Here is a 27,299-nt window from a genome sequence, read left to right as displayed (position 1 = left end):
TGTGTAGATTGTTGACAAAACAATTAATATCACTTTATATACAATACATCCAGTGCCTTGCAAAAGTATTTTGTCACATTAGATTGTGTTAAAAACCCTTATCATGTGCATCTACAATTGTAGATTTACGATGTAAAAGGTTGTGTTTGCGGTTGGAGTGTAAAGGTCAGATTGGATTTGGTGATATTACTCCAAATATCATAATTTCACCATCCTCTTTCAAATTCACTAGGCTTGTTTAAACCTTCGCCAAGGACTAGAAACCGTGAGGTAAAAAGTGATGTGTCCTCAGTAAATGAAACAGACAGTTGTCTGGTAAGGATGGTCAGTGTTTTGTAAGCTATTAGGAGATTAAACACTGTGTGGGACACTGTGTCCCTATGGTTGTTTGTTTTGGTTCCAGAAGGTGTGAAGGAGAGGGTCTTTTGCGATTGGCTTAAATTGAATGACAGTTGGGTTTTTTATTTGTGCTTGTTTTGTTTGAGTGGTTGGGTATGGAATTCGTTATGCTACCTTTAAGGATTTTACACTCAAGTGTGCACCTTCAAGACATATCAGAGCAGAGAAAGAGAACGCACTGAGCCCCAGGAACGGAAGGATCCATCTGCCTGCCCCTGCATCAGCAGATGCCAGCCTCAGTCCCAATCCAAAGGGGGCTTTGACATTAGCAATGTCATACATTGATCAACGCCCAGGCTAGTCAAACAACAGATGCTGGAAAGTTTCTTTAGTGCACTTGGATGAGTTCATAATTGTACAGCTACGGGTTTTGGTTGGTTTAACTGCCTCCAAGTCAAGAAAAGATCAAAGACACTTTACAAAAATGGATAGGGTAGTACTCTCCATCTGATCAAGTATGTCATATATCAGCAGCAAAACATAGGGGTGTTTAATATTGTAGTTTCACATGGGGCAGAAACGTGGTCAGTCATGGTAGTCAGTCACAGTGATCATCAATAGTTCTCAGCTGTTCCTAAGGAGGTTTACTGTACCAATGGCCCTCAATGCCACTCCGGTGCCCATCCACCGTCACTGAGTAAATCACATGAGGGCGCAGCGTTCGTTCCTCAGTGCCCGTTGAAAGCGAATGGTGGCATGGACGTGTTTGCAGCGGGCACAGACCACACTGCGCATAGCCTCCCCGAACAGCAGCAGCACGTGCCAGTTGTACTTAGCTGAACACTCCACGTAGCCGCACTTCCAGTTCTTCCTAACCAGGTCGGACACGTTATGGCGGGGGATGACACGCCCCCACTGCAGGTCCCGCTTGTTTCCCACAATCAGGATGGGCGTGTCACCTGTGCCCACCACCCTGGAGAAAGGAAAAGAGAGACAAAAACAGTGAGAATGAGAGGTTAGACACCTGTGGTCAGCTAATGCCAGGCACACACACTGGTTCCTTTTCTGTAGTCATTTAAACAGAAACACAGCATAACATAAAAGCAAGGCTTAGCTATGACTGACACAGGTTTGTACCCCAAGATTTTAACCTTCACACCCAGTCTAGAGAAATATGAGAAAAATATCCTGAGGGGTTTTTATGATGTTATAGTTGATGCTATTAAAGCAGAGTTATCAAATCCCCTGCCCTGTTAACCCTGGGCAAAATGGACTCTTCGTAAGGAGAGCTGTTTCTGTTTGGACATATTCATGACCAAAAACCCAGACATTTTCAACAAGGGCTTTTCTTAACTCCGCACTACTAACAAAAGTACACCTTGACAGAAACCTTGAGTTATAGTCGAGGGAAGGTTTAAAATCCCACAGATCCCCATCTTGTCAAAGTAATATGCTGGTAGCTCCTACAGAGCAAGTTTGAAACCTTGGGTTTCTGAGGTGAGTGTAAATTATGTGTTTTTTTCTCTAGTCTCTGTTGTGGCTGACTATAATTCCCCGTCTCTCCTTCACTGCTCCACTGGGCTTGGTTAATGCATTTGTTCTGTCTATAGCGCCTGGCTTTGTCTGGAATCTTACTGACAAGCTGTCACCGGGCTCTCCCTGCTATCCCGGGACTCCTCGTCAGATAAACGTGAGTAAAACCCAGGGTGTCACTCTCCTCTCCCTATCCCTAAGCCTTTGCATTCAGCTTTTATCTCTTCCGTATGATGATAGTTCCCTCTTTTCTAGGAAATAAATACCTTTTCCTAAGCTGTCAGTTCCTTAAAAGCAAATGGCACAATTTTAACACTATGAACAACAAGAGGGTGTGGGACAACAATATGTGCAAAGGACAATAGAGGGAGATTGTCCACTCTGCTTCTCGTATTGATTTCAAAAGAATATAGCCTACTGCTCCAAACGTTGATTTTACAAGCATGCACTGCTATAACCTTTAAGTACAAAAATCGAACAAATCAAATGATTTGTGCGTAATAATAATAATAACTGGGTGAGCCCACACAAAATAAATGGATGACTGGGAGATGAATGGCTGTGACAGGAGCTGTCACTGACACCATTAGCCTCTGTGTAGCCTTGGCAACGTGGCACTGTCAGAGTGGGGGCTAACTGAAGGCCTCATGCTCACACACCATGTGACAGCAGCCAACAAGGCTGATGGGACAACTACACCTCACATCCATCACTGCTGCCAATGACAGGTAACCGTCACCCTGACCCTACGGTCACCTCTGGAACAGCTGTGACGTCCACTTTGACATCCCAGTGCCACGAAGGTGACACGATTTGCAAATTCAAAAGGAAGCGTTATTGACTTTCCAATAACTGAGGCTGAGAGGATTGGTTAGGTCAAATCTACAATAACTCATATGCCTTGATACATTTTCACCATGGTGTGTTATGAAGAATTACAACTAATTTATACTACGTTAGATATTACAAGGTCTTTATTACAATAGCAGTTTAAAATCCAAGATGGCGTAGCAGTCAGGCGTCTTTGTTTTCGTCTTGTCGTGTCCCGTGTATATATCTTTATATATCTTTTTTTCTTCGCATACATTTTTTATGTTTTTCTTAACCCCAACTTCAACATACTCTCCTGCAACCCGCCTCACCCAATGTGGTATGGTTCTGCTATTTTCTTTACTTCAGAACCAGAACCCCCAACAGAAGCTAGCCAGCTAACTAGCTACAATACCTATTTTGCCAATTGGCCTGGACCCCTTTTATTGCCGATATGGAGCCCCGCCGATCCATCACGACTGGACTACCGACGTTATCCGCCCGAGGGTTTTTTTCAACAGGTTCCTCGGTCACGACGTCCCCTGAATCTGCTAGCCTGCTAGCCGCGGCCCGCTAGCTATCTAGAGCATACCGGACTGTTTGCTGAAGAGGTTCATCAGCCAATTTCTTGGGCTACTATACCTATTTTTCCAATTGGCCTGGACCCTTTTACTACACGGACCCCTGCTTATCCATCACGACTGGTCTGCCGACATAACCACACGAGGGGGCTACAACAGACTTCTTCCATCGCAACGTCCCTCTAAGGCCCTTCTGCTAGCCCCGGCCCGCTAGCTGTCTGAATCGCCGTGTCTCCAGCCCGCCCAGCTACTCACTGGACCCTATGATCAATCGGCAACACATGCCTCTCCCTAATGTCAACATGCCTTGTCCATTGCTGTTTTGGTTAGAGATTATTGTCATATTTCACTGTAGAGTCTCCAGCCCTGCTCAATATGCCTCAGTTAACCCTCTTGTCCCACCTCCCACACATGCGGTGACCTCACCTGGTTTATTGACGTTACTCAATGCCTAGGTTTACCTCCACTGTATTCACATCCTACCATACCTTTGTCTGTACATTATGCATTGAATCTATTCTACCGCGCCCAGAAACCTGCTCCTTTTACTCTCTGTTCCGAACATACCAGTTCTTATAGCGTTTAGCCGTATCCTACTCCTCCTCTGATCCTCTGATGATGTGGAGGTTAATCCAGGCCCTGCAGTGCCTAGCTCCACTCCCATTCCCCAAGTGCTCTCATTTGTTGACTTCTGTAACCGTAAAAGCCTTGGTTTCATGCATGTTAACATTAAAAGCCTCCTTCCTAAGTTTGTTTTATTCACTGCTTTAGCACACCCTGCCAACCTGGGTGTCTTAGACGTGTCTGAATCCTGGCTTAGGAAGGCCACCAAAAACACTGAAATTTCCATCTCTAACTATAACATTTTCCGACAAGATAGAACTGCCAAAGTGGGCGCAGTTGCAATCTACTGCAGAGATAGCCTGCAGAGTTCTGTCTTATTATCCAGGTCTGTGCCCAAACAATTTGAGCTTCTACTTTTAAAAATCCACCTTTCCAGAAACAAGTCTCTCACCATTACCGCGTGCTATAGACCACATTCTGCCCCCAGCTGTGCCCTGGACACCATATGTGACTTGATTGCCGCCCATCTACCTTCAAAGTTTGTGCTGTTAGGTGACCTAAACTGGGACATGCTTAACATCCCGGCCATCCTACAATCTAAGCTTGATGCCCTCGATCTCACACAAATTATCAATGAACCTACCAGGTACAACCCCAAATCTGTAAACACAGGCAACCTCATAGATATCATCCTAACCAACCTGCCCTCCAAATACACCTCTGCTGTCTTCAACCAGGATCTCAGCGATCACTGCATCATTGCTTGCATCCATAATGGGTCTGCTGTCAAACGACCACCCCTCATCACTGTCAAACTGTAAGGGAGTGCGTAACTGGCGGCAGGGAAGTCAGGCGCACGAGAGCAAAACTTGGTAATCAACGGAGCAGCTTTATTCATAAAACCACCGGTAACCAGAACCACAAACAAATAGGTACAAAACCCGTCGCGCACCAGAGAAAACGTGCACATGCACTTACAATAAACAATTCCGCACAAAGACATGGGGGGAACAGAGGGTTAAATACACAACATGTAATGAGGGAAATTCAGACCAGGTGTGTGAGAAGACAAGACAAAACAAATGGAAAATGAAAAGTGGATCGATGATGGCTAGAAGTCCGGCGACGCCGACCGCCGAGCGCCGCCCGAACAAGGAGAGGAACCGATTTCGGCGGAAGTCGTGACAGTACACCCCCATGACGCGCGGCTCCAGTAGTGCGCCGACACCGGCCTTGGGGAAGACCCGGAGGGCGAGGTGCAGGGCGATCCGGACGGAGACGCTGAAACTCCTGCAGCATTGAAGGGTCCAACGCGTCCTCGACCGGAACCCAGCACCTCTCCTACGGACCGTACCCCTCCCACTCCACGAGGTACTGAAGGCCCCTCGCCCGACGCCTCGAATCCAGGATTGAGCGAACGGAGTACGCCGGGGCCCCCTCGATGTCTAGAGGGGGCAGAGGAACCTCCCGCACCTCAGACTCCTGGATCGGGCCAGCCACCGGCCTGAGGAGAGACACATGGAACGAGGGGTTAATACGGTAATCGGGGGGAAGCTGTAACCTATAATTGAGACCAGGTGTGTGAGAAGACAAGACAAAACAAATGGAAAATGAAAAGTGGATCGATGATGGCTAGAAGACCGGCGACGCCGACCGCCGAGCGCCGCTCGAACAAGAAGAGGAACCGACTTCGGCGGAAGTCGTGACACAAACGCTCCCTAAAACACTTCAGCGAGCAGGCCTTTCTAATCGACCTGGCCCAGGTAACCTGGAAGGATATTGACCTCATTCCGTCAGTAGAAGATGCCTGGTTATTCTTTAAAAGTACTTTCCTCACAATCTTAAATAAGCATGCCCCATTCAAAAAATGTAGAACCAGGAACAGATATAGCCAGTAGTTGACTCCAGACCTGACTGCCCTTGACCAGCACAAAAATATCCTGTGGCGTACTGCATTAGTATTGAATAGCCCCCGTGATATGCAACTTTTCAGGGAAGTTAGGAACCAATATACACAGGCAGTTAGGAAAGCAAAGGCGAGCTTTTTCAAATAGAAATTTGCATCCCGCAGCACAAACTCCAAAAAGTTCTGGGACACTGTAAAATCCATGGAGAATAAGAGCACCTCCTCCCAGCTGACCAATGCACTGAGGCTAGGAAACACTGTCACCACTGATAAATCCACAATAATTGAGAATGTCAATAAGCATTTTTCTACGACTGGCCATGCTTCCCACCTGGCCACCCCTACCCTGGTCAACAGCACTGCACCCTCCCACTGCAACTTGCCCAAGCCTCCACTATTTCTCCTTCACCCAAATCCAAATAGCTGATGTTCTGAAAGAGCTGCAAATTCTGGATCCCTACAAATCAGCCGGGCTAGACAATCTGGACCCTCTCTTTCTAAAATGATATGCCGAAATTGTTGCAACCCCTATTACTAGCCTGTTCAACCTCTCTTTCGTATCGTCTGAGATTCCCAAAGATTGGAAAGCTGCCACGGTCATCCCCCTCTTCAAAGGGGGAGACACTCTAGACCCAAACTGCTACAGACCTATATCTATTCTACCCTGCCTTTCTAAGGTCTTCGAAAGCCAAGTTAACAAACAGATCACCAACCATTTCGAATCCCACCGTACCTTCTCCGCTATGCAATCTGGTTCTGTGCTGGTCATGGGTGCACCTCAGCCACGCTCAAGGTCCTAAATAATATCATAACCTCCATCGATAAGAGACAATACTGTGCAGCCGTATTTATAGACCGGGCCAAGGCTTTCAACTCTGTCAAGCCTTGGTTTCTCAATTGACTGCCTCGCCTGGTTCACCAACTACTTCTCAGATAGAGTTCAGTGTGTCAAATCGGAGGGCCTGTTGTCCGGACCTCTGGCAGTCTCCATGGGGGTGCCACAAGGTTAAATTCTCGGGCCGACTCTTCTCTGTATACATCAATGATGTCGCTCTTGCTGCTGGTGATTCTCTGATCCACCTCTACGCAGACGTCAACATTCTGTATACTTCTGGCCCTTCTTTGGACACTGTGTTAACTAACCTCCAGACGAGCTTCAAATGCAAGTAAAACTAAATGCATGCTCTTCAACTGATCGCTACCAGCACCTGCCCGCCCATCCAGCATCACTACTCTGGACGGTTTTGACTTAGAATATGTGGACATCAAATCAAATTTTATTAGTCACATACACATGGTTAGCAGATGTTAATGCGAGTGTAGCAAAATGCTTGTGCTTCTAGTTCCGACCATGCAGTAATATCTAACAAGCATTCTAACAATTTCACAACAACTACCTTACACACACAAGTGTAAAGGAATGAATAAGAATATGTACATATAAATGTATGGATGAGCGATGGCCGAACGGCATAGGCAAGATGCAGTAGATGGTATAGAGTACAGTATATAAATATGAAATGAGTAATGTAGGGTATGTAAACATTATATAAAGTGGCATTGTTTAAAGTGACTAGTGATACATTTATTACATCCAATTTTTAATAATTAAAGTGGCTAGAAATTTGAGTCAGTAGGTTGGCAGCAGCCACTCATTGTTAGTGATGGCTGTTTAACGGTCTGATGGCCTTGAGATAGAAGGCCAGTCCCTCGGTCCCAGCTTTGATGCACCTGTACTGACCTCACCTTCTGGATGATATCGGGGTGAACAGGCAGTGGCTCGGGTGGTTGTTGTTCTTGATGATCTTTTTGGCCTTCCTGTGACATCGGGTGGTGTAGGTGTCCTGGAGGGCAGGTAATTTGCCCCCGGTGATGCGTTGTGCAGACCTCACTACCCTCTGGAGAGCCTTGCAGTTGTAGGCGGAGCAGTTGCCATACCAGGCGGTGATACAGCCCGACAGGATGCTCTCGATGGTGCATCTGTAAAAGTTTGTGAGTGTTTTTGGTGACAAGACACATTTCTTCAGCTTCCTGAGGTTGAAGAGGCGCTGTTGCGCCTTCTTCACCATGCTGTCTGTGTGGGTGGACCCTTTCAGTTTGTCCGTGATGTGTACGCCGAGGTACTTCAAACTTTCCACCTTCTCCACTACTGTCCCGACGATGTGGATAGGGAGGTGCTCCCTCTGCTGTTTCCTGAAGTCCACGATCATCTCCTTTGTTTTGTTGACGTTGAGTGTGAGGTTATTTTCCTGACACCACACTCCGAGGGCCCTCACCCTTGATGGGCCCCAGTGTTGAGGATCAGCGGGTGGAGATGTTGTTTCCTACCCTCACCACCTGGGGGAGGCCCGTCAGAAAATCCAGAACCCAGTTGCACAGGGCGGGGTCGAGACCCAGGGTCTCGAGCTTAATGACGAGTTTGGAGGGTACTATGGTGTTAAATGCTGAGCTGTAGTCAATGAACAGCATTCTTATATAGGTATTCCTCTTGTCCAGATGGGTTAGGGCAGTGTGCAATGTGATTGCATCGTCTGTTGACCTATTGGGGCGGTAAGCAAATTGGAGTGGGTCTAGGGTGTCAGGTAGGGTGGAGGTGATATGATCCTTAACTAGTCTCTCAAAGCACTTCATGATGACGGAAGTGAGTGCTACAGGGCGAAAGTCCTTTAGCTCATTTACCTTAGCTTCTTGGGAACAGGAACAATGGTGGCCCTCTTGAAGCATGTGGGAACAGCAGACTGGGATAGGGATTGATCGAATATGTCCGTAAACACACCAGCCAGCTGGTCTGCGCATGCTCTGAGGACTCGGCTAGGGATGCCGTCTGGGCCGGCAGCCTTGCGAGGCTTAACACGTTTAAATGTTTTACTCACATTGGCTGCGGTGAAGGAGAGTCCGCAGGTTTTGGTAGCGGGCTGTGTCGGTGGCACTGTATTGTCCTCAAAGCGAGCAAAGATGTTGTTTAGTTTGTCTGGGAGCAAGACATCGGGGTCCACAACGAGGCTGGTTTTCTTTTTGTAGTCTGTGATTGACTGTAGACCCTGCCACATACCTCTCATGTCTGAGCCGTTTAACTGCGACTCTACTTTGTCTCTATACTGACACTTAGCTTGTTTGATTGCCTTGCGGAGGGAATAGCTACACTGTTTGTATTCGGTCATGTTTCCGGTCCCCTTGCCCTGATTAAAAGCAGTGGTTCGCGCTTTCAGTTTTGCACAAATGCTGCCATCAATCCACAGTTTCTAGTTGGTGAAGGTTTAAATTGTCGCTGTGGGTACAACATCACCGAAGCACTTGCTAATAAACTCGCTCACCGAATCATCGTATACATCAATTTGTTGTTCGACGCTATCCGGAACATCTACAAATACCTAGGGGTCTGGTTAGACTGTAAACTCTCCTTCCAGACTCACATTAAGCATCTCCAATCCAAAATTCAATCTAGAATCGGCTTCCTATTTCGCAACAAAGCATCCTTCACTCATGCTGCCAAACATACCCTCGGAAAACTGACTATCCTACCGATCCTCGACTTCGGCGATGTAATTTACAAAACAGCCTCTAACACTCTACTCAGCAAATTGGATGCAGTCTATCACAGTGCCATCCGTTTTGTCACCAAAGCCCCATATACTACCCACCACTGCGACCTGTATGCTCTCGTTGGCTGGCCCTCGCTTCATATTCGTCGCCAAACCCACTGGCTCCAGGTTATCTATAAGTCTTTGCTGGGTAATGCCACGCCTTATCTCAGCTCACTGGTCACCATAGCAGCACCCAGCCGTAGCACGCGCTCCAGCAGGTATATTTCACTGGTCACCCCCAAAGCCAATTCCTACTTTGGCCGCCTTTCCTTCCAGTTCTCTGCTGCCAATGACTGGAACGACCTGCAAAAATCTCTGAAGCTGGAGACTCATATCTCCCTCACTAACTTTAAGCACCAGCTGTCAGGGCAGCTCACAGATCACTGTACCTGTACATAGCCCATCTGTAAATAGTCCATCCAACTACCTCATCCCCATAGTGTTATTTATTTTGCTCCTTTGCACCCCAGTATCTCTACTTGCACACTCATCTTATGCACAGCTATCACTCCAGTGTTTAATTGCTATATTGTAATTATTTCGCCACTATTACCTTCCTTATCCTACCTCATTTGCACACACTGTATATAGGCTTTTTCTATTGTATTATTGACTGTATGTTTGTTTATTCCATGAGTAACTCTGTGTTGTTGTCTGTGTCGCACTGCTTTGCTTTAGGTCATAGTTGTAAATGAGAACTTGTTCTCAACTAGCCTACCTGGTTAAATAAAGGTGAAATAAAATGGTTCTTTCAGACTGTGACTCAACTTATTTTATTATGGTAAGATAACCACTGTGAAAGACTATTGTTGTAACAAGTGAGTGAATGTCTGCTGAGTGTCTAGTGTATATTGTGAGTGTCTGTAGAGTGGGTGTTGTTAAAACTGTTTTCATCACACCACTCCACACTGCCATTCGCTTCCAGCAACATCCATAGGATACCGAATTCAAAAGAACACACAAAAGAACGGAAAGACAATAGAGGAATTGTGAAGAGAAACCAAAGTGATTATGAAGACACTTGACCATGGCAGTCTGAGCCACTCATGTTGATTTCAGTCCAAATGTTAAACAAATGTTCTCTGTGCGTGTGGCGGTGGGGGCTCCTGATTGCATAGCGAGCCGTAATTACGTCTGTTCAAAGAACCGGTGCCAGCTGGAGCTGGTCCCTATTTGTCATGCAGGCCGTGTCCTCACCTGGTCTCTAGGATCTGCTGGCGCATAGTCTTGACGTATTCGAAGCTGTCGAAGCAGCAGATGTCATAGACCAGGATGTAGACGTGAGCGCTGCGGATTCCTCTGCAGCAGGTGTCTGTCCACTCCTGGAGGAGGGAGGGAAGAAGATAGAAAAGTGAAGAAAGGAGAAGAAAAATTGCTAAAATAACATTTTAGCAAGAATAGAAAGGGGAGGAAAGGAGACAGGAGGGAGGAGAGAAGACATAGGGAGATCTCTCATTAAGAAGCAACACAAATGAACCTTCCTTTTGTCCGGTAAAACTCTGATAGCACTGTTTTATAAATGTTTAATTTGGCAGAGAATTTTATTTTAAATAGATGCATGGAGACCAATAGTTTTCACCTATTCTGTACACACTCATGCACGCACACACACACACAGCTTTTGAGAACGATATTAGTCTAGTTCATTTGTTTAAATGACTTGCAACATAGCTTACTGTCTGATCAATATGACCAGAACACAATCTGCTCTCTTATTGAATTCAAACTTTTTGTAATTTAATTTCTGCTTTATAATTGGCTCCTCGCTGTGAGAAATATTGTTTGCAAGTTAGGGCTTGCCTTGGATAGGTTTTCAAAAACACCTAAAGCACCTCCACAGTGCAAATGAAACACTGATTACTATATAAATCAACCTGGTCTCAGAGCATATCGTATTATTCTGTACGTAAATCCAAGACACTCCATTTTGTATGATATGTTTACGAATTACAATTCATATTATATGTTACGAAATTGCAAAACATACAATAAGTTACACATTTTCAAAATGTGTTATAAGTTACGAATTTGACGAATTTGCAAAACATACAATCTGTAACAAATGTGCTAAACATATGAGATGTTACAAATTATAGCTATGTGACTAACGTTAGCTAGCTTGCTAATGTTAGCTGTGTGTGTGTGTTGATCAGGCTGTTGATTGTGGCCTGTGGAATGTTGTCCCACTCCTCATCAATGGCTGTGCAAAGTTGCTGGATATTGGCGGGAACTGGAACACGACATCATACATGTCAATCCAGAGCATCCCAAACATGCTCAATGGGTGACATGTCTAGTGAGTATGCAGGCTATGGAAGAACTGAGGCATTTTACGCTTTCAGGAATTGTGTACAGATCATTGTGACATGGGGCCGTGCATTATCATGCTGAAATATGAGGTGGTGATGGTGGATGAATGGCACGACAGTGTGCCTCAGGATCTCATCACGGTATATCTGGGCATTCAAATTGCCATCGATAAAATGCAATTGTGTTCATTGTCCGTAGCTTATGTCTGCCCATACCATAACCCCACCGCCAACAACGGGCACTCTGTTTGCTCGCCCACACGACTCCATACACGCTGTCTGCCATCTGCCCGGTACAGTTGAAACCGGGATTCATCGGTGAAGAGCACACTTCGCCAGCATACCAGTGGCCATTGAAGGTGAGTATTTGCCCACTGAAGTCGGTTACGATGTCAAACTGCAGTCAGTTTGTGCAGAGATTCTTTGGTCGTGAAAATCCACAGTTTCATCATCTGTCTGGGTGGCTAGTCTCAGACGATCCCGCAGGTGAAGAAGCCGGACGTGGAGGACCTGGATGGCGTAGTTACACGTGGTCTGCAATTGTGAGGCTTGTTGGATGTACTACGTTTATATTTTTGTTCACTGTAAATGGAGTGTATCAGATTTACATACAGAATAATGCAAAATGCTCTGAGACCAGGTTGTATAAATTATCAGTAGTGTGAAATGTGAAGTGATTGAAGTTTTACCCCAAACAGTGGTTCTCTTTGAATTATTTGTTTCAATATCTCACAGTGGGATTCACCAGAAACTCTAAGTAGCTGGAAGAACCAATCATACACATCTGTCTGACCCAAACAGGTCAAGTGGCAAATGAGGGAGCTCCTCCCCTAATACTAAAGAGCCACTCGCCCGCCCTCTGATCATTCTCTCCTCACAGAAGAGTTATACTCTAGCTAGCTCTCCTCTTCTGTGTTGGGTGACTTTACAGAAAGGAAAGTTTTCACTTCGGGTAACCATTAGCTTTGTTGATTTTTCTTCCTTTGTCTCCTTAGGTAGCTACTGTAGCATCACACAGCTAGTTGCTGAGACTTGGCTAACTTAGCTGCAGGGCTTAGCTAACCTGGATAGCTAGCCTACCGACTAGCTTTTTTACCTGGAAGGGTAGAATTACTAGCTCGCTCTCTGCTTACCGAATGAGAGACATGTTTTATTCGTCTCAAGATCAACATAGAGCTAGCTTTCTTTGGCTAACACGAGGCGAAAGCTAGCTACATTCACATTGTAAAAGGAATACTTTGTAATTTTGGCAATGATTTTATCTACTTCCACAGAGTCAGATGAACTCGTGGATCAAAAAATGTATGTCTGTGTGCAGTTTAAAGCAAGTTGCTAACTATCATTAGCGCAATAACTGGAAGCTTGTGGGAATGCTAGCTGTTCCTGTAGATTTCCAATCATTACGCTAACACTAGTTGGCATTGGTGTGTGAAACTATCGCTAACTTCCTTTATACTGGATGCAGAGACATAAACATGGAATCCACAAGTTCATCTGAGTCTGGGGAAGTAGATCAAGGGCTTTAGTGACAAAATCCTGAAGTATCCCTTTAAAGAATTAGGTTATCTGGTTAGCACTATGGTAATTAGCTATGCTACTAGCCCAAGTGGCGAACGTGAGTTACGTTTCCCTTTGTTCTACGTTTCCCTTTGATAGACGTTTTTTGGAGCCATGGAACCTGCTAGCTCAGCCCAATGGGTACCGAGCAAGGACCCGGCCCCTGCCCCAGCACAACCGTGCCCATACGGAGCAACCATATCTGGCAAGGACACTCACCCCTGTGTGTCTTCTGCCTAGGTCTCGAACACGCAGAAGCAGTGTTCAATAATCCCCAGTCATGCATCCATAGTTTTTTTTTTGCCGCTAACACTCTCAGGCAGTTTTTTTGCTGCCGGAGAGTGTGCTGAGCAGCCCTATGTGGCTCATCTCACACACTGCCTTCAAGCAGGGAGACTACTTCACAGACCCACGGCGATGGCGAGGGCATGACCGACCTCCTCTAAGCAGCAGAGGAAGAAGAGCACGAGGAGGTGCAAGCTGTTACCTCTAGTCCCTATTTCACCCTTAGCAGGGCATCGATGGCGGATGATAGATATTCGCTCCTTGATGTCTGCAAACAGGCAGCGACCAGACTCAGTGGCCCGAACCCATGGAGAGTGGCAGCGCAGAGATGGACTGGTACGATGGACGGAAACTCCCCTCTCGCACCGCCCCAAGCAAGCAACTCCTCCCAGCTATCCCAGCTTGCATGGCGGAAGCCAAACGCTTGGGACAAACCCTCGACCGACAAGGTCCAAACCAGACTTTTTGCCAGCATGAATGTCAAGGACATGGAGGAGCTGGGCCTCGGCAAGCCATCACTGGCCAACCACCTCAAACACAGTTCCTCGTCACTACAGGCACTTCTCTCTGGTAAGACGGAACACTTCTCCATGTCCATCTACCAAAAGGTTTACATGTCTGCCGTACGTCCTATATGGGAGTTGAATGTTACATCCATACTGCTGGTTTATCAGGCCGATTTGATGCTAGAGATGCATAATCTCCTAGCTATCAGCAAGCCTAACCCAGACCAATTCGCTGGCACCAGGGCTTTCCGCAGGAGGCTTCCAGCGACACAGCATGCACCGACCCCACAGTTCGGATTCCCAAACAGGCACCGCCGATGGGGAAAACAGTCCTTTTCTGCAGCCACATCGAGGTCCCGCCTATTTGATTCCCCTACAGGGAAGAAGGGGTGCCGGACCTAGGGGTATGCCCCTTGATGCAGAGAGGGGCAGCCAACAGTTCACCCCAAGTTCTGGCCTGCCACCTCTCGGGCAGAGCACAGAATGTCGGGTAGAACCCTTCCCTTTGTGCCGCAACCCATTCTAATGCGTTCACTCTCAAGGAAGACGGAGGGAATCTACTCTACCCCCGAGTGCCCACCATGCCACGGCTCTCCCCCCGGCACAAGTTCAAGCAGAATTTTGGACTTAGCAGCGACTGGCGATTCGGCACACATACTAAAGCAGAAAATCTCCCCTTAATTATGCAAAGAAACGATCGGGCTATACAAGCGGCAGAGAGCCGCCTTGGCTTCTACACCCGGTACTTCCTTGTTCACAAAAAATGGAAATGGTTTGCCTCAATTCTGGACCAATGGGTGTTAAACAGCTATCTGACAACGTTGCGTATGCTTACATTCAACATGCTGTCTCTGTCTTTTCAACGAGGTGACTGGTTCACCTCAGTCGACCTGCAGGACAGGAGGATATTAAGGTTTTGTTTTGAAGGCACAGTCTATGAATACCATTTGGGCTTGTGCTAGCTCCCTGAACGTTCAGAAAGTGTGCAGAGGCAACATTCACACCACTGAGAATCAAGGGGCTGAGAGTCCTATACAGATGATTACCTACTTTGCAAGTGGTACCAAACACGACGTATGGTTCAAGATCTATCAGAAAAGGAGCTTTTGTTGCCAACAGAGATAGTACCAAGGCATAATGATGGATTCTCTCTCGAACACCCTCGGAGGACTGCATCACGCCCTTCTGATAGTGCCTCTCCTTGTTCAACAGGAGGCGCTCGGTCACGTTCAAGACATGCCTCCGAGTGCTGGGGTTGATGGCATCCATTATCTCAGTAGTACCTCTTCGCCATCTGAGGATGAGAGACATCCAGGGTTGGTTTTTTGCCCAACCTCTGTGTACAGGGTGTCACCAAACAACCAGATTCATCCGTGGGACTGCCAGATGGTGAAGTGTGATTCATCACTCCAGAGAACACCTTTCCACTGCTCCAGAGTCCAATGGCGGAAAGCTTTACACCACTCCAGCCGAGGCGTGGCATTGTGCATGGTGATCTTAGGCTTATGTAAGGCTGTTTGGCCATGGAAACTAATTTCATGAAGCTCTGAACAAACAGTTATTGTGCTGACGTTGCTTCCAGAGGTAGATTGGAACTCGGTAGTAAGTGTTGCAACCAAGGACAGGTGATTTTTATGGGCTACATGCTTCAGCACTTGGCCGTCCCATTCTGTGAGCTTTTGTGGCCTATCACTTCGCGGCTGAGCCGCTGTTGCGCCTAGACATTTCCACTTCACAATAACAGCACTTACAGTTGACCGGGGCAGCTCTAGCAGGGCAGAAATTTGACGAACTGACTTGTTGGAAAGGTGGCATCCTATGACCGTGCCACATTGAAAGTCACTGAGCTCTTCAGTAAGGCCATTCTACTGCCAATGTTTGTCTATGGAGATTGCATGGCTGTGTGCTTGATTTTATACACATGTCAGCAACGGGTGTGGCTGAAATAGCCGAATCCACTAATTGAAAGAGGTGTCCACATACTGTTGTATATATAGTGTATTTAAACTTGAGGAGAAATGACATTCCAGGTGAATACAGAGAGCAGGTTGTCCTCTTATCTACCCCTGTCAGATCTATGTGTGTGTGTGTATGTTATGCAAATGTAGATACATTTAGATAGCAGGGCACAGATAGCATCAAAGCAGAAGGAAACCACTCTATTAAGATGAACCCACTGACAGTGGCTTCCTCTCCTCATCTCCTCATGTCTTGACATTAAACTGGACCTTTCACCTTGCTACAATGTCTAACCTGGCAAACACATCAGTTCCCATCACTATTGTGCTTCAATGGGACAGTACCTGCAGTGAGCTGCAGGGGAAGCTGGTGATTGCAGGATAGTCGGTGATCTGCAAGTTGTGCACGTGGCCATTGAGCACGGCAGCCGACAGGTGGACCTGGCGGGCACGGCTGGTTCCCTGGACAGGCGCCTCGCTGTAGTCATCGTGGAGGAAGCGCTGCACGATGGCAGTCTTGCCCACGCCCTGCGCCCCCAGCACAGCGATGCGGAAGGGAGGGGGCATGCTGCACCCCCCTTGACCCCCTGCCGACGTTCCGCCCCCTTCCCTGTTCTCGCAAACCACCGGCTAGTGCATTCAGGGTTGTGCAATGCATAGTCCCCACGGGTGCAGAGGCAGGTGTGGTGGTGGGGGGCACGCTCAGCCCCATTCATAGGCCACCAACACCCCCTATCACACTAGAGGATCGGGGGAGGAGAGAGGGTAGAAAAGGGAATTGGGGAGTGAGAGGTAAAGAGAGCGAGGGGGAGGTAGCAGGATTGAAGAGATTGGAAGAGCGAGATTGGAGAGAGAGAGAGTAGGAGGAAGACAGAAAAGGGGAACACACCAAACAGGTATGGGTTATTTGGAGCTTAAAGATGCACTATGCAGAAATCGCTCTGCCATTTCCTGGATCACTCTGTACTTGTACATGAAAGTAGAGGTTATTTTGGAAAGTGCATTATTTTTACCACTGCATGCCTTTCATTCATCTACAAAAGGGAAACAAAAGCACTATGCTGCTAAGCAACCAACTAAAAATAGAAATCCTATACACAAGGACACTCTGGGAAGATTAAATAAGATATTCAATGAAAACCAAAGACGTCACTGTGCAGTCTAAATGAGATTGACTAAACTGTAAACTCGAATGAAATGCGACAAAATATTTATTTTGACACTTAAATCAGTGTATTGTCTTCCAGGTGGTTTATTGGAGATGCTACAACTCTCCCTTGTAGTTTTGGAGCCAGTAGAGTGTTAAGAGACTAAGATTTATTTTAGAACAGCTACATGCACTGATCCTATTAAGGACAGATGCAGTATTAATAAAGCATCACATCATTACCACTTGAAAAAACGTTGAATGAATAATTTAGGAAACTAACACAACTACAATAATCTCTCTATGCTTCATACAATTCCCACCAATACTATATCTGAAGCTGCACCATCATCATTAACTTAATTCTTTAGAAGACAACAATCACCATCCAAACAATTCCAACAAATTAAATGGAGAATCTGCAGTTGCTACATCCATTCTAAGATTTTTTTATTAATGATATATAAGCATTGATTCTTGAAGAATAACACTTAGTATACTGTATGCCTCACGAGCTTAGTTCAACTGTCTTACACCATCAGAACCCAAATATATAGGCCTACCCGAATTAGTAGACTCATATCTAATAACACTATCATCCAAAAACTACACGGAACCGACATGAGTAACTGCGCAAAGACATACTCACCAACGTAGAAACTAAATGCACAAAATGAATAAATATTGGGTGAAAGAATTCCAGTAGCCTGGTATGCTATTTGATCAGGCAAAATAGCACAATCACAAATTAAAAAACAAAAACATGTTGACACCATCTTTTGATAGGCTTTATGGTTAGCTAATAGGTTTTCATGAAATGCAAAAATACATTTAGGCATCATAATTACATCCCAACTTTGTGAGAATAAAAGGAAGTAGATCTGTAAAAATTAAGGATAAAATGTATCTAAATAGACCACCTTAGCTGCATCTCTAAACAACTCCATATCCGTAAAAATGATTAGAAATTATAGGCTACTACAATCTTACCGTGCGCACAAGTATGGTGCCGATGCGGTGAAATGTGTAGATTCCAAAGTGCTGCTGCGGATACACCTGCGGTGATGCTGATGTGTGTATAACCTCATTCGTTGGCTTCCCACTGAAAGATAAGTGGCTCAGGTGGATACAGTGAAGAGTCCTAAAGATAAAACCTCCTCTCTCGATAGTGGAGAGGCGGCACGCGGTCTAAACGCCTGTCAGATATTGCAGGCAGCAAAAAGGGGTGAGACCTTAAAGTGTATAGGCTAATGTAGGGCTATCACATCACGTCTGCTGTAGCTTAATAGTCAGATGAGGTGTTAACAACCGACAGCCGACATGTAGTGGATAATCTAGCCTTTTAGGGAAAGGTCGGTCCGCACGAGAATGAAAAGGGTTGCCACTGCCAGAGATGTGTCAGATAAAGGTCGGCTAACTGAAATTTGAGTTATAGTCCTATCTCTTGTTAACATTTCCAGAACACTTGGGAGTTTTGAGGAATTTTTAGTGACCCTGTGCGTGCGACGCACCTAAACCAGCGCGCTTTGCTTTTTGACTATTAAAAATATCCATGTGGTTTCTACACAGTGCCTGGTGTTCTTACATCAGAAGTTGCCGACATGCATTGATTTTCCATCTGAATAGCCTAGGTCTTTGATCTAAAGTATTTTTTATTTATTTAACTAGGCAAGTCAGTTAAGAACAAATTCTTATTTACAATGACCGCCTAGGAACAGTGCGTTAACTGTCTTGTCCAGGGGCAGAACGACAGATTTTTACCTTGTCAGCTCAGGGATTCGATCTAGCAAGCTTTATGGTTACTGGCCCAACGCTCTAACCACTAGACTAACTTAGTATTGACTCAAGTGTGTTGAGAAACATGTGAACCCGATGGGCAGTAAGGAGGCTGTTTCTTAGCAACAGTATATTTTGACATTGTTGCTAAGTAACCACGTGCCACATACCTGTCTGGCCCAAGTCACCTTTCACAATCTTTTACTTAGTGGTGCACAACTCCTGGATTTTGGAGTCGAAAAAAGTCGACTCTTGCTCGACTCAGACTCCTGTGGTGGGAGTCATATGAGTCGACTCTTGCTCGATTCCTAAAACGGATGCGCGCACACATACACTCCACCTCATTATTGCAGTCCGACTAGGAAGACTACATTTACGTTCTAGAGGGCTGACATGCGCATGATGCTGCCCATTTGTCTATAAAATGTCTACTTTGTTTGAATATAGAAGGTGATGTGTAGGTACTATAATATTTCAGTGATATTTCGGCTGTGTGCAGCCTTGACATATTCCATGGGATGATGCCGTGCACTCTACGCTGATAACCCTATTCTTTGCCATGTTTTAGCCCTATTCGGACGGGTATTAGGGTTTTGTAGCCTAACTATTATCAAGCATGTTCATTATTCCAGAGACGATTGAAACAGGATTCGTTTTTCCAAACTGCCCCCTGTAATTATTTTTTTAAATTACGGAAGCCTGGAGGTTTTTGTAGGCCTGAAGATATTTCAACGTAATGTCTAGGTGATATTTTTTTCATTTCACCTTTATTTAACCAGGTAGGCTAGTTGAGAACAAGTTCTCATTTGCAACTGCGACCTGGCCAAGAATAAGCAAAGCAGTTCGACACATACAACAACACAGAGTTACACATGGAATAAACAAACATACAATCAATAATACAGTAGAAAAATCTAAATACAGTATGAGCAAATGAGGTAGGATAAGAGAGGTAAGGCAATAAATAGGCCATGGTGGCGAAGTAATTACAATATAGCAATTAAACACTGGAATGGTAGATGTGCAGAAGATGAATGTGCAAGTTGAGATACTGGGGTGCAAAGGAGCAAGATAAATAAATAAATACAGTATGGGGATGAGGTAGATTGGATGGTCTATTTACAGATGAGCTAAGTACAGGTGCAGTGATCTGTGAGCTGCTCTGACAGCTGGTGCTTAAAGCTAGTGAGGGAGGTAAGTCTCCAGCTTAAGAGATTTTTGCAGTTCGTTCCAGTCATTGGCAGCAGAGAACTGGAAGGAAAGGCGGCCAAAGGAAGAATTGGCTTTGGGAGTGACCAGTAAAATATACCTGCTGGAGCATGTGCTACGGGTAAGTGTTGCTATGGTGACCAGTGTGCTGAGATAAGGCTGGGCTTTACCTAGCAGAGACTTGTAGATGACCTGGAGCCAGTGGGTTTGGCGACTAGTGTGAAGAGAGGGCCAGCCAACGAGATCATACAGGTCGCAGTGGTGGGTAGTATATGGGACGTTGGTGACAAAACGGATGGCACTGTGATAGACTGCATCCAATTTTGTTGAGTAGAGTGTTGGAGGCTATTTTGTAAATGACATCGCCGAAGTCGAGGATCAGTAGGATGGTCAGTTTTACGAGGGTGTGTTTGGCAGCATGAGAGAAGGATGTTTTGTTGCGAAATAGGAAGCCGATTCTAGATGTAATTTTGGATTGGAGATATTTCATGTGAGTCTGGAAGGAGAGTTTACAGTCTAACCAGACACCTAGGTATTTGTAGTTGTCAACATATTCTAAGTCAGAACCGTCCAGAGTGGTGATGCTGGATGGGCGGGCAGATGTGGGCAGCGATCGGTTGAAGAGCATGCATTTAGTTTTACTTGTATTTAAGAGCAGTTGGAGGCCACGCAAGGAGAGTTGTATGGCATTGAAGCTCGTCTGGAGGTTAGTTAACACAGTGTCCAAATAAGGGCCAGAGGTATACAGAATAATAGGCTACACTGATAACTCGTGCTTGGCTGCCAAATGCTTAGGTCTCCCCATAATAGTTAAATGGATGAAGAGTGATCTTAATCATTATTTTAGCGATCCATCCATGTTAGACGTCATTCCTAATAACAATGCCCCTCATCCTGCTGATTTGAGCTGCTGAACTTGACTGTGTTTATGGATGAGAAAGTGAATTTGCCATTTCCAAAAAGTTTAGTGGGGATGATCTATTGCCTAGGACAGGGCTCTCCCACCCTGTTCGCGGAGATCAACCATCATGTAGGTTTTCACTCCAACCCTAATCTAGCGTATCTGATTCAACAATTAGCTGGTTGATAAACTGAATCAGGTTAGTTACAACTGGGGTTGAAGAGAGAACCTACAGGAAGGTAGCTCTCTGGGAACAGGGTAGGAGAGTTCTGACCTAGGCCATCAACAGCCACCCATTAAATAAGCTATAGGCAATACTTTGACAATGCACATTTAGGCCTAATTAAACTGATGCATTTGGCGATGTTCAAGGTCAATTCACTGGCACTATGAAGAAGAGCTTAGCCATACTCATTGATAACCTAATATATACTTTAATATACTTTTGGTGAATGTACGAGGCATTGCTAGATACAGATGACCAATATATTGCCTATGCGCACGGTTGACTGTCTCTCTGCCTGCCCCGATCCTCTCTCTCCCTCTCCTGCTCCTCTTTCTCTTCGCTATGAAAAACGCTTGTGTGTGTTTGGGCTTCGGTCTGTTGTGTTGAATAGCTCAGCCTACTCACTGATAGCCCCTACTTTAGTGAACTGGCGCTAGACATTGCAAGCCAATAAATTGCGATAGCCTATAGCCTATATATTTTGATTACCGATGCACAGTTCTGAGTGCCTGTCTGGTGGCCGACATGCCTTGCTGTGCTCCTCCCATCTCTCTCTCTCTATCCCTCGCTAGCTCGCTCTTTATTTGCTGTGAAAGATGCGACAGTTTGTGGTCTCCAAGTAGACTACGGAAAATAGTTTCCTCAGTTGCAGAAATACTGAACCTTAGGAGTCGATTCCGAGTCCACGGGTAAGGAGTCGACTCCACACCACATTACGCAGTGCGCACGCAGGTGCAATTTCATGTGATGTAGCCAGCCAGTTAATGTGAACCAAAGATCGTCTATTATATTGACAAGATAGTCAAGTGACCACTCTAACAATTGACATTTTCACTTAGGGGTGTACTCACTGTTGTTGTCAGCGGGTTAGACATTAATGGCTGTGTGTTGAGTTATTTTGAGGGGACAGCAAATTTACACTTATACAAGCTGTACACTCACTACTTTACATTGTAGCAAAGTGTCATTTCTTCAGTGTTGTCACATGAAAAGATATACTCAAATATTTACAAAAATGTGAGAGGTGTACTCACTTTTGTGAGATACTGTATATTGTATATTGTGAAGATAAATAGAGCAACTAATTATCAGAGCTAGATTCTCTAGGCCTATAGCTCTGCTAATTCCTTTAGTTTAAGTCAGACTTCTTCCCGATCCCCACAATGAAGATGATGTAAAGAGTTGGCAGTCCAGTGTGAAACCCTTTTTCCAACACTGATATCGCTGGTCTCTAGACTGTGTAACTTCCATTGTGCTTGCATTTCTCCCAGACACACAACTGTAACAAAACCAACATGCTGATTCAGACTGACCTTGTCAGTGTGAAAATGCCTACCCTCCAAAGGAAAAAACACCTAAAACATCAGTAGCATCTCAAGGGAAATAAGCTTTGATTCTGAGCGAGTCACTCTGTATTCTGAGCATCTGTGGACTACACACTGCTGTGGCTGGCCTTTGGCTGTGCGTCACACACTGGTCATATTACCTCTGGTCTGATTATGGATTGTGAACAAATGAGTTAAACATCAGGCACCGCATACGTTTATACCGGACATTTTATTGAAATAATAGAAGATACAGTGCCACCTTGATGACGAGGAGTGATGCAGTATCAATAGGTTAGCTTGAGGAGAAGAAGCAAAAAAAAAAATGGACATTTCAGTTTTCATATTACTTCTTACTACAGCCGTTCTGTAGGCCTATTCCTGGTTGCTGGGCTTATAAGTACATTAAATCTTTTTTCTCAAACAAGTTCTGGATGGGAAAGTTACACCCAAATACACCTTCATAACATCTTGCTTGGGATACATGCAGTCAAATTCTGGGCAAAGATAAGACCATCCCCTGTAGCCAAGTGTTGTTTTGAGAATGAGGAAAACAGACAGCAAAGATTTTTGGGGGAACAATGGACACCGCTTCCATGCAGGTTTACAGGCACATCAGCATGTGGCAACAATAAAATTAGAAAGCTGAAGTCACAAACACAATTGGTACCCTTCAGACTGCACTTTACATTGGCTTCAATAAAATAATTAATAAAATGATTAGCAATGTTTGAGCTCAACTACCAGAGGTCTAGCAAGCATGGTTAGTCATAGAGATATGGCATATTAAAATCACATCAGTTTGTATACATTTATTAATACAACTTCCACGAGGACTTGGTACATAACTGGAATATAGCGCCAACGTTTTTCTGTTATGGAATACAAGCACACTAATTCTGGGTTACAAGGTAGTAATATAATAATCATCTTTCATTAGTCGTACAGAACTTTAGGTCTACAAACTACACCACATCACTGCACAGTATAATCATAGAGGGGGGACCCTGGTCATTAGGTGGCCTGCAAGCACTACATAGCCTCCATGTTTAGGATAAAGCAATGCCAGGGAGGTGATTTTAACTGCAGAACACCACAAACACGTACACTAGGCATGTAATTGATGACAGTATGGGGTTGTTATCTACTATGAAAATAGCAACTGATATTGACCCTGGCTTTGGGTTTGACCCAAGGTTTAGGGTTTAGTTTTGTTTGGAGGAACAGCTGCAAATGGAATATCAATAACAATCTTACATATAAAGAATAACGCATAATATCTCATTGGAATCAACATAAGATGATTACAGTATAACAGAATGGACAACTCATGCCACACTCACAATTGGCATAATAATTAATACTGCAACACAAAATCAGCAAAGGGGCATGAATTATTGGACATCTAGGAATGAATATAACTGTGTTTGATGGCTGCTGCAGGTCGAGCAATCAGAAAAGCATTGAGAAGCTTGAAATTATCAGCTGCCTGCAAGTATCAATAAAAAAGAACAATGGCACAGACTGGAGCAAACAAGTAATAATAGCCATCATAAATAGTGGTCAGCATAGTGGTTACTAAAATGAGTAGAGAATGACGTCCACTAATGCATTAAAATCATGGCAGCCTGACAATTTCATGTTCCCTGTTCCTGCGCTTGCCTCTCACTACTGCCATCTTGGCCCAGAATGGTACTTGTTGCATCATGGAGACATACTGTAGCAACTGGTTCAACTGGAAACGTCCGCCCCAGTAAGGCCTGGAAGATGGCACCAAATCGAGTATCTCTTGTGGAACGGTTGGGACAGTAGGAAAAGTACCACGGAAGCAGAACAAGCATAAAAAATAGACAAAACATATGATATTACACTTTCCAATATTGGCAATACAGTACAAAGAGGTGGGACCAATGGCTTAGTGAATATGAAAGATTTCTTCTTCTTTTTGGAGAGCTTCACCTTCAACCACGTTTTACGACATTAAGACATTTAGTTTAGGATGGACTGGGGATGTCGCATTCTCCCATGGAGGTAAAGATGGTGGAGAGGAATGAGGGAAAGGAATAATACATGACTATAACGCTAACAGCTGCTGTTTGTTCTTGGGGCGAGGTGTGGAGTGGAGGGTGGTGAGTGGACGGACGGAAGGTTCAGTTCTTCAGGACTGAGTCGTACACCTGGTAGACATACTGGGTCACCTCAGGAGCCCGGCACTTCAAGGACAGCTGGAAGAGAGGATAGGAAAAACTATTGATTCAGGTATAACTATAGGTTACATTACAGCTCAATAAGTCTGAGTACATTTCACCTTCTCTACTGCACAACAGTTGAATTGCTTTTCGCCACTCTTTTGATTCTAACAATTATTGTGAAGACCATAATATATGATAGCGTTATTGAGTATCCCTACAAAGCATATTATATTCAATTCATCCATCTCAGTATTATACATTTTCCTTCGACCGGATTTAACAACAGCATTGATCAGTTTCTATTCACAGTGGGGTCGTTCCATTTGATTTCAATCACTTTTTGACCCACCCCTTTTGATTTGAACAAAACATTCTATACATACACTATACAGTGGCTTGCGAAAGTATTCACCACCCTTGGCATTTTTCCTATTTTGTTGCCTTACAACCTGGAATTAAAATTGATTTTTGGGGGTTTGTATCATTTGATTTACACAATGCAAAATAAGAAATAACATAACACGAAGCAAAATAAGAAATAAGACAAGAAAAACAGAACTTGAGCGTGCATAACTATTCACCCCACCAAAGTCAATACTTTGTATAGCCACCTTTTGCAACAATTACAGCTGCAAGTCTCTTGGGGTATGTCTCTATAAGCTTGGCACATCTAGCCACTGGGATTTTTGCCCATTCTTCAAGGCAAAACTGCTCCAGCGCCTTCAAGTTGGATGGGTTCCGCTGGTGTACAGCAATCTTTAAGTCATAACACAGGTTCTCAATTGGACTGAGGTCTGGGTTTTGACTAGGCCATTCCAAGACATTTAAATGTTTCCCCTTAAACCACTCGAGTGTTGCTTTAGCAGTATGCTTAGGGTCATTGTCCTGCTGGAAGGTGAACCTCCGTTCACAGGTTTCCCTCAAGAATTTACCTGTATTTAGCGTCATCCATCATTCCTTCAATTCTGACCAGTTTCCCAGTCCCTGCTGATGAAAAACATCCCCCACGGCATGATGCTGCCACCACCATGCTTCACTGTGGTGTTCTCAGGGTGATGAAAGGTGTTGGGTTTGCGCCAGACAGCGTTTTCCTTGATGGCCAAAAAGCTCCATTTTAGTCTCATCTGACCAGAGTACCTTCTTCCATATGTTTGGGGAGTCTCCCACATGCCTTTTGGCGAACACCAAACATGTTTGCTTATTTTTTCTTTAAGCAGTGTCTTTTTTCTGGCCACTCTTCTGTAAAGCCCAGCTCTGTGGAGTATATGGCTTAAAGTGGTCCTATGGATAGATACTTCAATCTCCGCTGTGGAGCTTTGCAGCTCCTTCAGGGTTATCTTTGGTCTCTTTTTTGCCTCTCTGATTAATGCCCTCCTTGCCTGGTCCGTGAGTTTTGGTGGGCGGCCCTCTTTTTTTTGGCAGGTTTGTTGTGGTGCCATATTCTGTCCATGTTTTAATAATAGCTTCTTGGTTACAACAGAGGCAACCAATCCCCTTCTGGATCAAGTGTGAGTAGCCTTTTGAGATTTGTAGAAGTTGTATAACTTTATGAGCTGGGTTATCTGCCCTTGCATTTAGTTTATGTTCGCTTGCTCTTTTTAGCATTTAGTTAGCGTCTGCTATGGGAATTCCCTAGTATTTTGTTAGCATACCTTGTTTAAAAATAAAAATACAGTTTGGAAATAAATAGAAATAGAAAGAAATAGCGTCCCTTGTGTGCACTGCCAGTAATAGCATATACTGGTATTGTACAGGAACGGTATGAAGGTATGGAAATTTGGATACCGTCCAACCCTAACATGTAAAATAGGGCCTGAGCTATTACATACTGTATGCAAAAATGTCCCCAAAAAAATCTGAGTTTATGCATTTTTAGATCATTGACGTAAAAAAAAAAGACAAATTATCAAATCATTTGACAACCGTGTTTGTAAGCTTTTAAAATGATATCAAATTCAACTGTTTATATTTTCCAGCGATGAAGAAATGGATGTCTCATGGTAGGGTGGGGTTTGCAAAATGGGTCAACTATGAGCACCTGTATCTTCTAAATGTTTTGTAATTCAGGTCCAAAAAGTAACTTTCTGACCACTTCTACCATGGGCAAATATGTATGGAAAGCTTCTTTCAAATCAAAATGGTAGTGGTCAAAAGTGATTGAAATCAAATGGAACGACCCAGTGGCCTAATTAGGTCTCAGACTAATTAAAAAATCTCAACGCCACTACTTACTTCTTTTTTTTGTCTTCCACAGATGTTTTTTTTAAGTCTCACTTTCTATCAAATCACATTTTAGCCCTTAACCAACAAAGCAGTTCAAGAAAAAGCGTTTAGAAAATATTTACTAAATAAGTAAAAAAAAAAATAAAACAATAAGAATAATGAGGCTATATACAGGGGGTACCGGTACCGAGTCAATGTGCGGGGGTACATCCATACTACCGCTTTAAAAACTCTACAACATTAATGCGTACTAGCATGTCGACTCAGTGACCAGTTTATTAGATACACCATCCCTTTTTCACGAAAAGGGTTCACGCCAACAGACAGTGGTCATGTGGACGTGGCTTGCTATATAAAGCAGGCAGACA

The 27,299-nt window shown here is 44.5% G+C and overlaps 2 protein-coding genes across 3 annotated transcripts in view; both read right to left on the bottom strand.

The window, feature by feature from the left end:
* Positions 1 to 436: 436 nt before the first annotated feature.
* Positions 437 to 18,318, bottom strand: LOC106567739 (ras-like protein family member 10B). Its single transcript, XM_014137403.2, has 4 exons — positions 18,070 to 18,318; positions 16,278 to 16,672; positions 10,515 to 10,639; positions 437 to 1,312 (listed from the first exon to the last, which is right to left on the bottom strand). The coding sequence occupies exons 2-4, from the start codon at positions 16,497 to 16,499 to the stop codon at positions 1,042 to 1,044; spliced, it is 618 nt and encodes a 205-aa protein (XP_013992878.1). The 5' UTR covers positions 16,500 to 16,672; positions 18,070 to 18,318; the 3' UTR covers positions 437 to 1,041.
* Positions 18,319 to 22,729: 4,411 nt separating this feature from the next.
* LOC100380745 (AP-2 complex subunit beta) overlaps positions 22,730 to 27,299 on the bottom strand; it is a 72,912-nt gene continuing 68,342 nt past the window's right edge. For both annotated transcript variants that reach the window (XM_045693533.1, XM_045693534.1), the window contains one exon: positions 22,730 to 24,741. In XM_045693533.1, the coding sequence (XP_045549489.1) occupies positions 24,667 to 24,741 (75 nt within the window). In that variant the 3' untranslated portion in view covers positions 22,730 to 24,666. The remainder of the gene's footprint in view (positions 24,742 to 27,299) is intronic.

The sequence above is a fragment of the Salmo salar genome, chromosome ssa13 (assembly GCF_905237065.1).
Source record: "Salmo salar chromosome ssa13, Ssal_v3.1, whole genome shotgun sequence".
Lineage (NCBI taxonomy): Eukaryota > Metazoa > Chordata > Actinopteri > Salmoniformes > Salmonidae > Salmo > Salmo salar.
The sequence above is the reverse complement of the archived record's forward strand: the minus strand, read 5'-3'. Positions and strand labels throughout refer to the sequence as shown.

Bases quoted from the DNA above. Each gene is read 5' to 3' on its own strand.
- LOC106567739 (XM_014137403.2), bottom strand. From the start codon at position 16,499: ATGCCCCCTCCCTTCCGCATCGCTGTGCTGGGGGCGCAGGGCGTGGGC. The intron at 10,640-16,277 runs GTACTGTCCCAT...TCCCTCCTCCAG, and splicing joins TCCCCTGCAGCTCACTGCAG to GAGTGGACAGACACCTGCTG. The intron at 1,313-10,514 runs GTGAGGACACGG...TCCTTTCTCCAG, and splicing joins CAGCAGATCCTAGAGACCAG to GGTGGTGGGCACAGGTGACA.